Raw genomic sequence first — 18,966 nt, 5'->3', positions numbered from 1 at the left:
TTCTAGTCTTGGGAGAGGCAACTTGACAGGTTCTTGCATTTTTGCCCTTTTTAATAGATGAGAAATCTGAGCACCAAGAGATTTAGTGACTGGCCCAAGGTAAGTGTGGGAATAGGAACAGAGTCTAGTCTTCTGACTATAAAACATGGATTTGGGTTAAGAACACAGGCTTTGGAGTAAAACAGACATGGTTTGAAGTCATCTCAGTAGCTGAGGGACCTTGGGGAAGTTAATCTCTCTGGATGTTAGTTTCCTTATCTGTGTGTGGTTTTTTTTTTTAGAGATTTTATTTATTTATTTATTTATTTATTTATTATTTGCCCAGTGCAAGCCTGACACGGGGCTTGATCTCAGGACCCCAAGATCATGACCCGAGCCCAAACCGAGAGTCAGACACTTAACCGAATGAGCCATCCAGGCACCCTCTCAGTTTCCTTATCTGTAAAAGGGCATAGTAATGAGTACCTCACAAAGTTGTAGTGAGGATTACATAAAATATAAAAGATAAAATATGTCAAGGGCTTAGCCAAGTGCCTGGTACGTGGGCAACAGGCGATGGATGTTACCTATCAGTGTTATCATACCATTGGCTGCATTGTTACCATTAGTGCTGGTTTACATATGTTTTCATTCATTAGCAAACAGCAGACATATCTTTGAATTACTTGGACCAAATGGTTCCTTGGGGACCTCCATTAGGATAACCGATAGGAGAAAACCTTCAGCAGCACAGTGCTGCTTATAAAGCAAAAGATCTAGAAACAGCCTAAAGTGACCAATAGAGAATAGTTGAATACAGTGTAATCATAAAATGGAATATTATATGTTTGTTAAAAACATTATTTTAAGAAAAGCTTAATGATAATGGGAAAGTCTCACATGTAGAGTTAAATAAGAAAAGGAAGATCCTTACTTAAAATACAACGTGTTAATAGATGTTACCCCTAGATGGTGGACTATGGACGTTTTAATTTTCATCTCCATATGTCTCTACATTTATTTTCCAGATTTTTCCATAAGAGATATTAACTAAGAGAAAATGAAATCAGTAGACAAATGTGCAAGACCATGAATATGGAGTTTGAAGTGGTGCTATAAACATAAAATCATATTTGGATTTGATTCAGATTAATGCATATTAAAAAGGCACCCAGTCAATTCACAATAAAAGTAAAAAATCAAACCCCATAGACCCAGGGCAGGAAGTCTTTCTGTAGCTGAGAGAGATTCTGAGTAGAATGAATGAAAAGCAGAAGAAAATATTTGGTTCCGGTGTGGGGAAAATATCGTACAATTTTCTTAGTTCTACCCAAAATTTAGGAAGCCTTCCAGAGGCTTGGGACAGCAGCTCAACCTCTTCATTAGGCACCATAAAATGGCTTTTGCACAATAATGTTCAGATACAATATTCCAAGAGCTGAAATGGAAATGTTGACTCTCCCTGCCACACAGACAAACAAAGAGTAAGGAACAACAGTGAGGTGTGATGCTCCAGACCAAAAGTCTGGTCATCATTTTTAGATCCCGGCAAACTACAGGCTTTATTACGACCAGCTGACTTTTTTGCAGAAGCTGGCTCCAGGAGAGCCGCTGTGAAAACCCTGCAGGATGCCAGCTCCAGCCCTGTGTGACTTAGGGCACACTGTCTCCTTTTGCATACTGATTACCTCCCCCAACAAGTCTAGAGCAGAACAAATAACACAGTAAATAAAATGAATAATAAATGGAGAACACTATTATATCCCATTTTCTGCTGCATCTCAGTGAAATGAAATACTTCGCAGATCTAAGGGCCCAGGAATGGAGGAATGAGAGACTGTGGTACCAGAAACCCTTCCTAAGCCACAACAATCCTCCCCAAGGGGATACAAGTGGGAGAGGGCTGATATTCTGTTGTGAAGTAGCCCAGTTATTATGTAATATTACTAGGTGGGCACCCACTGCCAGCTCCTGGAGAGCCCCTAGGAAGAGCAATGGCCAACTTTTCTAGTAATAAACGCAATAATAACAGTAACTGTCAATTTCTGAGCATATCTTAAGTCACATGTAGTGCTAGGCATACCAAGAAAAGTAAGATACAACCTTGTTCTGTGTGGAAAGTCAAGGGGGCCCCGGGAAGGGCTATCCTGTGAAGATGTCCCAGCAGGCAAAAAACGGTGGGAAAAGAGAGGGGAAAATGTGACTACGAGTCTAGAATTAGGATGTGAGAACACAGAGGAGCAATTCTGCCCAAGACAGGTACACACCAGAAAGAGAGGCCTGACTCTAGAGACATCAGATGCCTTGAGTTTACATAATTTGACCAGAATTCCACTTCTGGGAATATCATCGAAGGAAAGGAAGGAATACACCCACACATAAGGTTTGCAATCAGGATGTTTAAAGCAGTATCATCTATAATGGTAGAAAAATGTAAAGAACTTAAATGTTCAACAAAAGAAGAGTGAATAATCAATACCTGGTATATCCTTTTGGTGAAATACTATATGAATTCATCAAGAACTGGGTTTGTGAAAAATACTTAATGACATGAAAGTGTATTCTCATACTGTAAGGTTATTTTATACTGTTAAGACAAAAACATGTTAAAAGACAGTACATATATAAACAATAGTATATATACATATACATATGATTAGGATTTTGTTTAAAAAAAACACACATGCAGGTATATTGTAAAAGAAGATTATCTGAGTATACACCAAAATGTTACATAAGATATTTAATGATGGGGAGGTGGGGTTACAAGTGACTTTTACTCCCTTTTCTGTTTCTATTTTTCAATTCTAAAAAGATTGTTCTATAATCAGAAAAGAAAACACAATTGGAAGATACTTTTATTTTTATTTTTTTAGTTTTTCTTTTAAAGATTTTATTTATTTGACAGAGAGAGACACAGCAAGAGAGGGAACACAAGCAGGGGGAGTGGGAGAGGGAGAAGAAAGCTTCCCGCCGAGCAGGGAGCATGATGTGGGGCTTGATCCCAGGACCCTGGGACCATGACCTGAGCCGAAGGTAGACGCTTAACGACTGAGCCACCCAGGCGCCCCTGGAAGGTACTTTAAAAAAAAATAGGACGAATGGCTTCAAAAGACATTCAATACAGAGTTATTTGATAATATAAAAAATATTCACAACCTAAATACCCATTAATAGGAGACTGGTTATGTAAAGTAAGTTACATCAACACATTGGAATAATATATACTTGGTCCATTAAGATCATATTTTCCAAGAATAACTTGGAAAAGTGATATAATACTTCCCTTAAGCCATAAGAAAATTCTGATCCAGCCAAAGGACAAAGAAAGGATGCAAATAAAAGAGATGGGAGAAACCAGGCAAAATGCAAAATGCAAAAAAAAGAGAGACATAACTCAAGACAAAAAACATTAAAAGAAATGAAGAGGATTACTGAACCTTAATGAGAGGTACAATTTCCCCCAAGAGGCTGTAACAATGATGAGAGGAATCTTTACATGCCTAACAGCATAGCTTGGAAATACGTAAGGCCAAGACCAATAGAAATGCCAAGGGAAACTGACCATGCAGGTCCCCGTGGGAGATTTCAATCCAAGAGTGAACAGATCAGACAAAGATAAGGCTGGGTACACTGTGAGTAACCCCAAATGAGGCTCAGAGTATGTAAGTTATGTAGATATACCTAGAATAACACTGGAAGGAAATTATTAAAATACTAACAGGGGTTGTTTTGCAGTGGAATCTTTTCTCTTTCTCCTTTTTTGTATTTTTCCATACCGAACCTATACTTTTATAATGGAAAAGAAATGAAGCTCATGTTCGGAGAGAACGCAGGCCTCAACCACAGTGCTGTGAACAGAGCATTCCGTAGCACGCATGGGCCCCAGCACTGGCCCCAGCTCAAATGCGTCCACCAGCTGTGCAGGGCCAGGGGGCGGGGAGAGGCAGGACTCAGCGACTCGCCCACGGCGAGCTCACTGTCCTCACTGCACAGGAGGGGTGCACGCAGGCCCCTTTCAGAGCCGGACCACGTTTTCCTCTCTGGTAGGCCACTGAGGAGATTTTTAGGCCCACAAGGATGCAGACATCTGTGCTCCAGTCTATCGGCAGCACTCACTTCCCGGTCAGACAGAGACAGAAGGCCAGGCAGAGGCTGTCTCTCTCCAACTTCCACAAATGCTGTCTTTGTGCTGGGGCCTAAGCCCCCAGTCTATATGGGTACAGGAGAGGCAAGAGAGAACAAGTTCTGCAGTGTCTGCTTGAACCATTGCTGCAAAGGACCACTCCCATTTGTGGCTGGGGTTTTAACGTTTTTGGAAAAGCTGCTAGCCACGAGCTGTCCTGATATCCTTCTGAGCTAAGCTGGGGTCTCCTGAGGAGCCAGAGGAAGGACTGCTAAGTGCTCCATTATTGATTAAAGTATTGTGTTTGGGTGTTTGGGCCTAAGTCATCTCTTCTGTAATAAAAGGAACCCAACCTCAGACATAACTGGACACTGAAAGGGATATGTATGTCTCTGTGAGGCCAGCACTAGGGACAAGGGATACTGTGACAGAGAACCAAGCTGCTCAATTGCAGCCGGAGTTGTTTTTGGAAGTAGAAGAGGCATATATAATAAACACCTATGAGTGAAGAATGAATGCTGAGAGGTTTGGGGCAGCCTCTACCCAACTCTCCTTGTTTTTTGTTCCTCCCCTTTTGGAACAGGCACCAAGACCACTGAGCACAAAATGGAAGAGGATGTGAAGACAGCCCACGAAGTATCCCTTTGGGGCCTCCTGCTTCCCCTCCTCCTCCCTGCTCCTCAGATCACATTAGTACCCTATCCCATTCTAGCTGGAGAGGGAAGCAATAAAGTCATGGGGCAGTTACTGAGATGCAGGCTGGAAATAATTCTGCAAAACATGCATTGCATGCACCAAGGTGACCAACAGGGAGATATTTGGGGGGCAAGAGAGCATTCTCTCTGCTTTGCAGATCATCCTGCAAACACGGCTGTCTAACTGCACACAGGGGCATAGTTCCATTCACTGACCCCCCCCAAGGACACACTCACAACATAAGCACACTGCTCACGTTCTCTCTGTGTCCACATGCACAACCGTTATGAATTACCATTCTGCTTCTGCTGGCTTGTTTCTGTCCTATAAATGGAGCCTGGAGTTAGCTATTTATCATTATATTTGAAAAAAGTAAATTAAAAAATTATTTTGCCAAAAAAAAAATCTTTGAGGTTTTAGAAACCAATTTCCACATGTCAGATCCCTCCCTTGGGTCTGGCTTTCTCATCCTTGTTTGGCCTCAGTCTGCTGGATTTCAGACATGGCTTGATTTCTTTCTGTCCCAGTTCTCTAGGTCAGTGCAAATTTTCAAGGTGACCAGATATTTCCTGCAGGCTTCCTAGTGTAGTATCTGTAAGGCAGAGACGGGAGAGGAGGAATAAAGGCCGCCTGGGAAGCCAAAGGAAAGGTTTTGAGGGTACGACAATAGAGGATCTTACAGCAACACACAGTCAGGTCTGGGCTGCGGTGGGAGGCATACAGAAAGCTGTCCCCAGAACTAGGAGCACAAACATGGAGTCTACAGGCCAGGCAAAGTGACGACAGTGAGTCAAGGAGTCAGGTATTGGAAGGACAATTGGGAGAGGTGGGGACATTTGTAGGTGACAATTGGCTGGCTACCCAGATCCAGCTCATTATTACCATGTGGCGACATGGGCCCAGCACTGCCATGCTTTTCAGTTCTTTAAAAGAAGCCAGAACTTAAATTCTTTTTTTAAAGATTTAATTAATTAGGGGCGCCTGGGTGGCTCAGTCAGAAGAGCATCCAACTCGGGGCGCCTGGGTGGCTCAGTCGTTGAGCGTCTGCCTTCGGCTCAGGTCATGATCCCAGGGTCCTGGGATCGAGCCCCGCATCTGGCTCTCCCTGCTCGGCGGGAAGCCTGCTTCTCCCTCTCCCACTCCCCCTGCTTGTGTTCCCTCTCTCGCTGTGTCTCTCTCTGTCAAATAAATAAATAAAATCTTAAAAAAAAAAGATTTAATTAATTAATTAATTTAGAGAGTGTGTACAAGCAGGGGGAGAGGCAGAGGGAGCAGAAGAGAGAGAGAATCCCAAGCAAGCTCCAAGTCCAACACAGAGCCCGACGCGGGGCTCAATCCCACGACCCTGAGATCATGACCTGACCTGAAATTAAGAGTCAGATGCTCAACTGATCGAGCCACCCAGGTGCCCCTGGAATTCCAAATTCTTATATGGATTGTTTGGATTTTTATATGTTAGCTCAAACCCCTCACAGCCAAACAAAACACAATTTGAGGGCCAAATGTGGCCATGAATCACCAGAAGGCAACTCTGTCCAAGATGTAAGCAACATGAGGGCAGGATGTAGAGCCTCGTGTGTGATGAGGGCCCACCCAAGGCTTACAGAATGAGTGAAGGCCTTCCCAGGGAAGAGGTTCGACTGTCCTAGGAGAGCCAATGGGAAGACATGGCTGGCAGCACGGAGGTCTCATAGTCAAGGGCGGAAATAACTATAGAGTGAACTTGAGCCCCAGCCACTGGGATGGAAAGGAAAGGGTGAAATGGCAGTAGACAGGCTAAAGAATTTTCAAAAAGCAGAACTCAGCAAAAGACCAGATGTGCAGGACTAGGGCGGTGATGAATCTTCCAGGGGAAGCCTGTGATGAACTTGGCCAGAGGGCTGAGGGACTGGTCACGGGGGAGAGAAGGTAAACACATTTTTCTTCACTAGCTTCAAAGCCCTTCATCTGGCTCCCCCAGATGACCTTATTTCTTTTTCTTCTCCATTCTCCCACAAAGGGGATCAGGGGATAAGCAAGGGCCCACAGGCCCAAGCACTGAGAGAAACAGAGCCAAACCTATAGCTAATTAAGGTGATGAGGTATTCATTCAGGAGAAACTGAGGAGAGCTAACAGAGTAATGGACAGGGCAGGGAATAAACACTGAAGAAGGAGAGCATCCATAGGGAAATGTAAAGCACAGCTTGGGCTCTGCAGTATCATGGCATGTTGGCTGAATGGTGCAGAAGCAATGGCAGGAGGGGGTGAGGGAGACCTAAAATAGTTCTCAAATCATAGATTTTCACAGCATAGGACATGCCTTGGGTTCTGGTCCACAGTTTTCTTAATAACTCGAAAGCCAAGATAAAGATACTGCTAAGCAAAAGTATTCAGGACAAGGAAGGAATGGCAGACTCAAGACAACTTCTCAGCTAAACAAGGTAAGCCTTTTTGCGGCATGGCTTTTGTTGGCTTCAATCTGCAAGAGGATTTTTACGATTATGAAATTTGGTCCAAGGCCTTGGACAAATCTCAATATTCACCTTAAACCATGAGAGACTATGGACTCTGAGAAACAAACTGAGGGTTCTAGGGGGAGGGGGGTGGGAGGATGGGTTAGCCTGGTGATGGGTATTAAAGAGGGCACGTTCTGCATGGAGCACTGGGTGTTATGCACAAACAGTGAATCAGGGAACACTACATCTAAAACTAATGATGTAATGTATGGTGATTAACATAATAATAATAAAAAAGATAAACTTTATTGGGAGTTTAAGAACAACTCTAGCCACTTGTTTACCAAAGAATTATTATAGTAGCTACTATCTACTACTTAGCCAACTAATTAGTAAATTAGTGATTGCTAACAAAGGGTTTAGTATAGTTTTGTTAGCAATATAGCCCTTTAAAGATTTTTTTTTTTTTATTTGAGACAGAGAGAACGAGAGAGAGAGAGAGCACATGAGAGGGGGGAGGGTCAGAGGCAGAAGCAGGCTCCCTGCCGAGCAGGGAGCCCGATGCAGGACTCGATCCCGGGACTCCAGGATCATGACCTGAGCCGAAGGCAGTCGCTTAACCAACTGAGCCACCCAGGCGCCCCGCAATATAGCCCTTTAAATGCACTATCTTATAAACACCAAGGACTTTATTTCTTTTTAAAGACTACTTTTTTTAGAGATTTAATTTATTTATTTGACAGAGAGAGAGAGCGTGCAAGCACAAGCAAGGGGAGCAGGAGAGGGAGAAGCAGGCTCCTCATTGAGCAGGGAGCCCAATGCAGGACTCAGTACCAGGACCCTGGGATCATGACCTGAGCCAAAGGCAGACACTTAACCAACTGAGCCACCCAGTCGTCCCAATACTAAGGACTTTAAATGCACTATCTTATAAATCTTTACAATGATTCCATTCTCAAGAAGCTGTGGCATTATCCCCAATTTACCCATTAGGAATAAAAGCAAGACCTAGAGACATTAAGTCACCTGCCAGGGTAACAAAGTCTCTGAGGGACAGAGCCAAGGTCAGAACTGAAGTGCTTCCACTACAGGGCCTTTCCTCTAAGCCAGGAGTCAGGAAACATTGTCTGTAAAGGGGCCAGATAGTAAATATTTGGGCCTTGTGTGCAACATGGTCTCTGTCCTTGACTGTGCCACTGGAATGGAAAAGCAACCACAGGCAGTACATAAATACTGAGGCATGCCTGTTTTCCAACAAATCTTTACTTAATGGACACTGAAATTTGAATGTCATATAATTTTCTTTTTTTTTTTTTTTTAAGATTTTATTTATTTATTTGACAGAGAGAGAAATAGCGAAAGCAGGAACACAAGCAGGGGGAGTGGGAGAGGGAGAAGCAGGCTTCCTGCTGAGCAGGGAGCCCGATGCGGGGCTCGATCCCAGGACCCTGGGATCATGACCTGAGCCGAAGGCAGACGCTTAACGACTGAGCCACCCAGGCGCCCTGAATGTCATATAATTTTCAAGTGTCATGAAATATTGTTCCTCTTTTGACTTTTGCCCCAGTCATTTTAAAAGGAAAAACCATTCTCAGCTTGTGCACCATAAGAAAAGAGGGGGCAGGCTGAATTTTTCTCCTCATGCTGTCGTCTGCCGACCCTGGTCTAAGTACTAGGCTCTCCTACCCTCCAGCTCATGTCACCTGCTGGTTTTCTTAGGAAGCCCATAGATACTTTAGGACCAACCCTGTGAGTGTGCATATGGATGGGGTATAGGACTCTGAGGAAAGATCCGACAGAGATGATTCCTCAAGTCAGCCCTCAAAGGACTCCATCTGACCCCAGTTTACAACTGGAAAACACACCTTTCTTCCTTTCAGTTCCCTCGTTTGCTCTCTTCTGCTGAAATAAGCATTGATTCAGATCTCTGGGGAGGTTCTGGGGAGAGCAGCAATGACCCCTCCCACACAACATGGTTTTCTGCAAACACAAACCCACCGTGTCCTTCTTACCTGCAGGGTTTGGCTGAAGCGCTTTAACGGTGTGGCCTTCACGGGCGGGATGAGGTTTGCTAGTGACGTGACTCTGGAAAGGGGTTTGACACGTTTATTACTAGGCTCCTAGAGGGTTAAAAAAAAAAGGAAGGAAAATGTCAAGGTTAATTACGGACAACATAACTCCACCCTACAGTCCAGTCCCACTCCACAAGCTACTCCTACCGATCTATGGAATATAAACAGTGCCCCGTCTCACTCCAGCTGTGTGGAGATGACTTGGCTCAGGAGCCAGGGAAGGGGAAATGGCAGGGGACATCAACAGAAGCAGCCTCTGGGCAGACAGCAAATGGGTAGGGTCTGCTCCCTACACTTCACCCCCAATATCTGCCAGCTTTTAATTCAGAAGCTTCCACTTAGAATCATTCTCCCTGGGGCGCCTGGGTGGCTCAGTTGTTAAGCGTCTGCCTTCGGCTCAGGTCATGATCCCAGGTCCTGGGATAGAACCCCACATCAGGTTCCCTGCTCAGCGGGGAGTCTGCTTGTCCCTCTTCCTCTGCCTCTTTCCCTTCCCCACCCCTTGTGCTCAATCTCTGTCAAATAAAGAAATAAAATCTTAAAAAAAAAAATCATTCTCCCCAATGCCTCCTGCAGAGAAAAGCTGCCTCAGATTTCCCATCCAATGACCTGGTCAGGCAGTTGTGTTTTCATGCTTCTGGTTTCATCTTTTTATTTTATTTATTTATTTATTTTTAAAGATTTTATTTATTTATTTGACAGAGAGAGACACAGCAAGAGAGGGAACACAAGCGGGGGGAGTGGGAGAGGGAGAAGCAGGCTTCCTGCGGAGCAGGGAGCCCGATGTGCAGGAGCCCGATGTGGGGCTTGATCCCAGGACCCTGGGATCATGACCTGAGCAGAAGGCAAACACTTAATGACTGAGCCACCCAGGCGCCCCTGGTTTCATCTTTTTAAAAACCCTTTCTCCATCTTGCCTGAAGCCACTCCCCAAATTTCTTTTATGCAATGGGGCTTTTCTAAAGCACAAGGAATGTTTGTTTTATCAGTTCATTAAATTAAAAAAAAATTTTTTTAAAGGAAGTTCTTCTATTGCTGGGCTATTTAAAAAGCATCTTTGTATCTACACTATATTTGAAATGCACCTATGAATACTTATAAATAACAAACAGGAAGAGAAAATGTACAGAGAGAAATTCCTGCCGTGCGCATCTGTTTTTATAATTCATACAGCCACAAGTTTTGAAAATCACCTCCACATAAAACATTTGCAAATCTGCAAGTTACCCCAAAACAAGCTGATGGGTGTGGCCATTCCAATGTCTTTGCAGAGGAGAATTACATAAAAACAATAGGCTGTGGGAAAGAGGGACATGACAGACAAAACATTTTACAAAGACAAAGAGAACAGTTACCCTTGCCTTCCTAAGTTCCATCTGACCTGCTGTAGATGCTGGACAGCACATGAAGACACCAAATTTTGATGGAAAAAGCCAAACTTGCCAATTGCTGTGGTGAACCTCAACCATTTCCAGAGGAAGCCTCAAGATGCTCATCTTTCTTTTTCAGCCATTGCTTTCAAAGTTTTGAGGGGTAAGGCAGAACTTCAGATTCTCCAGGACATCCCTGCAAGGTGTTTTGAACATAGTAGGTGCTTGGAAAAATCTTGCCTGAATTTGGAATTTGCCAAGAAACTCTCATGTCATTTTGTGCCCTTGCCAATCTCAGATGTCAGAAGCCCTCTTGGAAATAGACCCGATCCTTCTGGCATTTAAATAGAAACATTAAAAGACTAAAGAAAAAAAAGTGCAAAACAATTCCACAATGTTGCCAGGATTGACTTCATGATTTCTTGAAGCAGTGAAATACTTTTCCAAGACAGAGAATGAATCTGGGCTGCCAGGGACCTCTCCAGCTTCTTGGCATGCTGAGCGGAACAGACAGTAGGAAACTCTCCGAACACTGGGGAGACTCAGTTCCAAAATGCAAGGGATGAATCTCTCAATATGAGAGACATCACATTACTATTATTGACGTGCTGAAGAGGAAGATCCAATAGCCCTTCTGCTTCTAGGTGACAATGTCCTTCAGGGATGCTCCCTGTCCAGTGCCTGGCTCCTGAGCATCTGTGCCCAGAGGAGGATTTTTAAAATATTTTTTATGTCAGAGCTGCATCACCAGCATACTAAACACACACACACACACACCCTCTTGAGCAGCCCCTGAATTTCTCTAATTTAGCTCCGGCTTCGGGCTGGAAATGCCAGAGTTGTGATATCACCACCTTTGGTTGTCCAAACTGCATTGCAGCAAATGGTGGTGGTGGGGAGGGCTCATGGGGCAGCAGGACTTAGTCTCAGATGATCCTGCAAACACCTCAGAGCCCGGAGACTCCCAGATCTCCATTTTTCTTAACGGCTAAAGGTGCTGGATCACAGATTCTGTATCAGAATGGGGAGGCTGAAAGACAAATGCCAATTGGTTCTCTTGCTTTAAAAAGGGGCAGGGAGCATCGCATGCTTGGCAGGATGGGGTAAGATTCAGTTCTGTTCCACTTGCTGTGTCATCTTTTCTAAGGTTCTGCTGACTTTGCTGTATGACCCAGTCCACGGGTGTTTACGCAGCTACAAGATGTATGCACAATGCAGATGCCAGCCCCTCTGCACTACATGAGATTGTAATTAAAACTCTTTCCTAGGGCATTGCCCATTTGGAAGTAAACATCAGGCTGCTCTCTGGCAATCTGACATTCCCAAGTAACGAACAACTGAAGCAGAAACCACTGCTGCATGATTTAGTGCTGTGATCCAGTAAAGCAGGCAGGTGCAATTTCAAAACCAGAACATTTATAGGTTATTGGATCTATGGAGGAGGCTTTATGCCTGACCCACATGAGCCAAGTATGAATTATGGTGTTCTCCTTGAGGGCTTCAGTGAGACTAGGAGATTAGAAAAATTCTTGGCCTAATTTGATTTTTCTTTTCCATTTACTCAGTATGTCTCCAGCTACATTTTACTGCTATCTAAAAAGAGCCCTCGGGGAAAATGTTTCCAGATTCTAGTTAAATAGCTCTACTGAAAACTAGCAAATGCAATTCCAAGGATGCTTTTGGGCTTTACAGAGAGATGACAGAATACAACCTGCAGAAGCTTCCTAGTCCAACAACTCAGCTGCCAGACCAAGCTGGGCAAAATCGATGCTAAACCCAGACACAAGATATCCTGTTTCAAGTGCAGACACCACCCCCACCATGCAATTTTAAGAAGGGCAGGAGGGCATCTCACTAAAAAGGTTAAAAAGCAGAAAAAAGATAAAGGCATTGGGTATTGTGTGTAGGCAGTATTGTCTGTATAACAAAATTTTGTTTTGTCTTTTCTAGGCCTTATAGGTTTTTTGTTTTTCTTGTCTTATTGCACTAGCTAGGGCCACCTATATATTATTGATTACAGGCTGAGAGAGTGGGTATACTATAATTGATTCTAAAGTGATTATTATGAAGAGTTCATCATTATGAATTGTGCTTGCTGAGAGCATGGAAGAGATACCGTTTATCAAGTAGAAAAAGTTCCACTCTATGATAAGTTTGCTGTGAATTTTTATAATGAATGAATACTGACTTTTATCAAATGTTTTCTTGTTATCTTTTCAGAGGACAAGGAAAGGGGAAAAAAGAAGGGAGAGGGGCAGGAAGGGAAGGAGACAATGAAGAGGCATGGAGGTCACATATTTTCATAAATGTATTGGCACGGCAATTTAAAACATCTTTTGGGCTTGACTTACAAACAAAGGGGAATAAAGCACTCCGTGCCATTTTATTTTTAATGTTAGATTTTATTTTTGTTTTTTTTAAAGATTTTATTATTTGAGAGAGAGAGGGAGAAGCAGACTCCCCGCTGAGCACGGAGCCCAACGCAGGGCTCAATCCCAGGGCCCCGGGATCATGACCCAAGCCAAAGGCAGACGCTTAACCGACTGAGCCACCCAGGCACCCCTAAGGTGAGATTTTATTAAGTAGATTTTACTACTCCTTCGCTAGGGGAGACAATGGTTTTCTTTCCTTCTCCTCATTCTTACCTCCCAACAGGTGAAAAACCAAAGCAGGTTACAGGCATGTAAGGTTAAGTGCCTATCATATCAATATGATCTAGCACAACTATTTATTCCTTCAAAAATGATTCCATTCTAATAGACGTGGCATATAGGAAACGATCACTCATTCTCCTTGCACTTCATTTTTGCAGCTAGAGTGGTGCTGGGGAGCAATAGGAGGGTGTTCCTCATTGTGTTTGTAGGTGCCATGAGACTACCTTCACTCAGCCACAAACCCAGCCCAAGAGGGACCAGAACTGCCTTCATCAGTGCAGGACTGACCACTCTACTGCAGGGCAACACTGCTCTTGGCTGTTACACACCTGGCCAGGAGCAAGGGAGAGGTGAGAATCAGCTGTGCTAGCAGAAGCTTCTGCCCATGGGTTGATGGAGTCAGAAAAGTCTTTCAAATGTTTGAGGACACCAGGGAAGCCTTAGGCAGGGCTCCATCTCTGTGGAAAGAGGAGGTGTGCTAGGAATACCCAGCAGCCCTCTAGGAGGCTTTCGTCATCCTCAGTGAACAGAAGTTACAATCTCAGAGTGGTTGAGAAGTCTCGTATTATGAAATAATAGTAATTGGGTATTTACCCCAAAGATACAAAAGTAGGGATCCGAAGGGGTACGTGCACCCCGATGTTTATAGCAGCAATGTCCACAATAGCCAAACTGTGGAAAGAGCCAAGATGTCCATCGACAGATGAATGGATAAAGAAGATGTGGTATATATATACAATGGAATATTATGCAGCCATCAAAAGGAATGAGATCTTGCCATTTGCAACGACGTGGATGGAACTGGAGGGTATTATATTGAGTGAAATAAGTCAAACAGAGAAAGACATGTATCATATGATCTCACTGATATGAGGAATTCTTAATTGTAGGAAACAAACTGAGGGTTGCTGGAGTGGGGGGTGGGGTAGGAGGGATGGGGTGACTGGGTGATAGACACTGGGGAGGGTATGTGCTCTGGTAAGCGCTGTGAATTGTGCAAGACTGTTGAATCTCAGATCTGTACCTCTGAAACAAATAATGCAATATATGTTAAGAAAAAAAAAGAAGAAGAAGGTAGCAGGAGGGGAAGAATGAAGCGGGGGAAATCGGAGGGGTAGACGAACCATGAGAGACGATGGACTCTGAAAAACAAACAGGTTTCTAGAGGGGAGGGGGGTAGGAGGATGGGTTAGCCTGGTGGTGGGTATTGAGGAGGGCACATTCTGCATGGAGCACTGGGTGTTATGCACAAACAATGAATCATGGAACACTTCATCTAAAACTAATGATGTAATGTATGGGGATTAACATAAGAATAAAAAAAATAAAAATAAATAAAAAAGAAATAATAGTAATAATAATAATAAAAAGCTCATATTTCGTGCAGGGACTTCTCTCAGTGCTTTACAGATATCTACTAATTTATTCCTCCTAATACCCCTGCAAGGTAGATACTATGATGATCCATATTTTAAAGATAGAGATAGAGATACTGAGGCAGAGGATGAGCTATGTGCTTAAAGTCACTCAAAAGAGGTAGCCAGGATTTAAACCTAGGCAGGCTGGCTCCAGAACCCCTGTCTTACAGCTTTGTGTAAGGGGCCAGATGGTAAATGTTTTAGGCTTTGTGGGCATCTAGCCTCTGTCATGACTATTCATCTCTGCCATCACCCTTAAACAGTATGTAAATAAATGAATGTGATTATGTTCCATTATAGACACTAAAATCTGAATTCCGCAGAGTTTTTACATGTCACAAAATATTATTGTTTTGCTTTTTTCAACCATTAAAAACAGAAACGATTCTTTGCTTGAAGACCATAGGAAGTGGGCTATATTTGGCCCATGGGCCATAGTTTGCAGACCACTGCTCTATACTACTTGCTGGCTTTATAGGGATCATTTCCTGCATCAGCTGTCCTCAGTCTCAGCCTTTCTGCTGTGACATACCCAAAGACTCCCAGGTACGGCACCCTCCCAAAGCACACTTAGACAGTCTTCAAGCTCTGGAGATGGTGTAGGCTTGATTTGTTGATTCATTCTGGAGCTGGGTATTCAGGGTCCTCCGCTGGTAAGCAGGGGAGATACCTGACTTATCTTTATGTGAGTAAGCCCTATCCTAACTACATTTTATTGTCTTAACTTTCCAAATAATTCAGCCCAAGCATGACACAAACTTTCCCTGACCATTGATGTATACAAATAAGGGACAAACAAAATGATAGGATGCCTGGGATCTGCTTCATAGTAATACAGGAAGAGGGAGCAGGGATGTGTAGGAAACAAAGCTGACCACAGGTTGATAACTGTCAAAGCTGGGGGCTGGGCAAAGGGATCTCAGTATACAGTCCTGCCTGTGGCATACAGTCAGACACTGGATAATACAAAGGTTTATTTTAATGGACAGAGAACCATTTTGCAAATGTATCAGTGAGCAGACAGATGCCATCAAAGACTTGTACTTCAGCTGTTAGTCAGGGTCTGGTGAGAAAGGATACTGAAAGAGACAGATGACAGACATCATCTAGAACTGAACACAATTAGAAGAAACCTGATAAAATGAAAGAAAAAAAATCCCACTAGTGAATTTCAGTAACTTTCAACTAACATAGGCCAGAAGAGGGAAGGGTCTGTGTGGCTGGGAAATCAAAAGCTGGGAGAGCTACTTTGAAACGTTCAAACTTAAAGATGAGCAACCCTATGGAGAGTCACTGACCCAGCTGCCAGACTCCCTGAAGTCTGCTCTATTCTATTTTTTAAAAAGATTTTATTTATTTGTCAGAGAGAGAGAGAGAGCACAAGCAGGGGGAGTGGCAGGCAGAAGGAGAAGTAGGCTCCCCACTGAGCAAGGAGCCCAATGCGAGACTCAATCCGAGGACCCCGGGATCATGACCTCAGCTTAAGGCAGACGCTTAATTGACTGAACCACCCAGGCGCCCCTGCTCTATTCTATTGACTGGTTTTTTATTTGCTCTCATCAAGAAACCATCAACAGGCTGCCAATCATGGGACTCCATGACATAAAACAATCTATGGAGTTCCACTCTGATGTAGAAACATACAGAGAGAAGAGGAGCCATTCAAGGCCAGACTGCCCGGGGAGGGGACACTTCTGTTCTGTGGTATTTATTTTATGAGAGTGCTTCCCTTTCCCCAATTCTGCCTCCCCAAATTCATGTTTTTCTCTCCATTCCTACAACAGCACCATCTTCTACTAAGAAGGCAAAGACCTCCCATCCTTGCCAGAGCCTCACTCCCACTCTGCCACTCTCCAGGTACATAAATGTAAAGCACGTGACCCCATGACTGTCTTGACTTGACTTTACCACCCGCATCCTTAGGCCCAAAGCCTGGTTCATGCAGTCTTACGGTTTATGCCCAAGCTTCTCACCCTTCAAAACTTCTAGGTCACCACAAATATTATGGTGTTCTCACTTCTGTTGACACCTCCTATTGCCAAGGCCTTCCTACCCTTTTGGGGTTTTTCACTGACCTGCTGGCCAGTTTTTTCTTTCTTTTTTTTTTAATTTTATTATGTTATGTTAGTCACCATACAATACATCATTAGTTTTTGATGTGGTGATCCACGATCCATTGTTTTCGTATAACACCCAGTGCTCCATGCAATATGTGCCCTCCTTAATACCCATCACCAGGCTAACCAATCCCCCCCCTCCCCCCTCCCCTCTAAAACCCTGTTTGTTTCTCAGAGTCCATAGTCTCTCATGGTTCATCTCTCCCTCCAATTCCGCCCCCCTCATTTTTCCCTTCCTTCTCCTAGTGTCCTCCATGCTATTCCTTATGTTCCACAAATAAGTGAAACCACATGATAATTGACTTTCTCTGCTTGACTTATTTCACTTAGCATAATCTCCTCCAGTCCCATCCATGTTGATGTAAAAGTTGGGTATTCATCCTTTCTGATGGCTGAGTAATATTCCATTGTATATATGGACCACATCTTCTTTATGCATTCATCTATTGAAGGGCATCTCGGCTCTTTCCACAGTTTGGCTATTGCGGACATTGCTGCTATGAACACTGGCGTGCATATGGCCCTTCTTTTCACCACATCTGTGTCTTTGGGGTAAATACTGAGTAGTGCAATTGCTGGGTCATAGGGTAGCTCTATTTTTGAATTTTTGAGGAATCTCCACACTGTTTTCCAAAGTGGCTGTACCAACTTGCATTCCCACCAACAGTGTAAGAGGGTTCCCCTTTCTCCACAACCTCTCCAACATTTGTTGTTTCTTTCCCTGTCCATTTTTGCCATTCTAACTGGTGTAAGGTGGTATCTCTATGCTACCCAGAGCAATCTATACCTTCAATGCCATCCCGATCAAAATTCCAATGACATTTTTCAAAGTGCTGGAACAAACAATCCTAAAATTTGTATGGAATCAGAAAACACCCTGAATCGCCAAGGAAATGTTGAAAAAGAAAAACAAAGCTGGGGGCATCACGTTGCCTGATTTCAAGCTCTATTACAAAGCTGTAATCACCAAGACAGCATGGTACTGGCACAAAAACAGACATATAGACCAATGGAACAGAATAGAGTGCCCAGATATGGACCTTCAACTCTATGGTCAAATAATCTTCGACAAAGCAGGAAAAAACATGCAATGGAAAAAAGACAGTCTCTTCAATAAATGGTGCTGGGAAAATTGGACAGCCACATGCAGAAGAATGAAACTCGACCATTCTCTAACACCATTCACAAAGATAAACTCAAAGTGGATGAAAGACCTCAATGTGAGACAGGAATCCATCAAAATCCTAGAGGAGAACATAGGCAGTAACCTCTTTGACATCGCCCACAGCAACTTCTTTCAAGATACATCTCCAAAAGCTAGTGAAACAAAACCAAAAATGAACTTTTGGGACTTCATCAAGATAAAAAGCTTCTGCACAGCAAAGGAAACAGTCAACAAAACAAAGAGGCAACCCACAGAATGGGAGAAGATATTTGCAAATGACACTACAGATAAAGGGCTGGTATCCAAGATCTATAAAGACCTTCTCAAACTCATCACCCAAAAAATAATCAAGTCAAAAAGTGGGCAGAAGATATGAAAAGACTCTTCTCTGAAGAAGACATACAAATGGCCAATAGACACATGAAAAAATGTTCATCATCATTAGCCATCAGGGAAATCCAAATCAAAACCACACTGAGATGCCAGTTTTTTTTTTACTCTTGCCTGTGCCTCCTCCAAGCCATACTTTTACTTCAAGTGGCTCCTATCCTCCCCTCTGGGGGACCTGACAGCCTGCTTTGTAACTTATCCCTCAGAGACAACACATTCCTGCAGGTTCTCCTTCCTAGCTAATGTTTTTCTAACTAAATGACTAAAAATGAGCCTCATTAAAAAAAAAAAATCTATCTATGGGGCGCCTGGGTGCCTCAGTCAGTTAAGCGGCTGCCTTCGGCCCAGGTCATGATCCCAGAGTCCTGGAATCGAGCCCCACATCGGGTTCCTTGCTCAGCAGGAAGCCTGCTTCTCCCTCTGCCTCTGCCCTTCCTCCGGCTTATTCTCTCTCTCTCTCTAATAAATAAATAAAATCTTTTAAAAAAATCCATCCATCTATCTATCTATCTATCTATCTATCTATCTATCTATCTATCTATC

At 43.4% G+C, this 18,966-nt stretch overlaps 1 protein-coding gene across 3 annotated transcripts in view; it reads right to left on the bottom strand.

The window, feature by feature from the left end:
- The window catches only part of ARHGEF3 (Rho guanine nucleotide exchange factor 3), a 296,174-nt gene that overhangs the window by 33,095 nt on the left and 244,113 nt on the right, over positions 1 to 18,966 (bottom strand). For 2 of the 3 annotated variants that reach the window (XM_021695012.1, XM_044921399.1), the window contains one exon: positions 9,250 to 9,357. In XM_021695012.1, coding sequence (XP_021550687.1) covers positions 9,250 to 9,357 — 108 coding nt within the window. Of the gene's footprint in view, positions 1 to 9,249; positions 9,358 to 10,664; positions 10,788 to 18,966 lie in introns of those variants that run through there. The other variant, XM_044921404.1, reaches the window with a different exon arrangement.

The sequence above is a fragment of the Neomonachus schauinslandi genome, chromosome 1 (assembly GCF_002201575.2).
Source record: "Neomonachus schauinslandi chromosome 1, ASM220157v2, whole genome shotgun sequence".
Classification (NCBI taxonomy): Eukaryota; Metazoa; Chordata; class Mammalia; order Carnivora; family Phocidae; genus Neomonachus; species Neomonachus schauinslandi.
The sequence above is the reverse complement of the archived record's forward strand: the minus strand, read 5'-3'. Positions and strand labels throughout refer to the sequence as shown.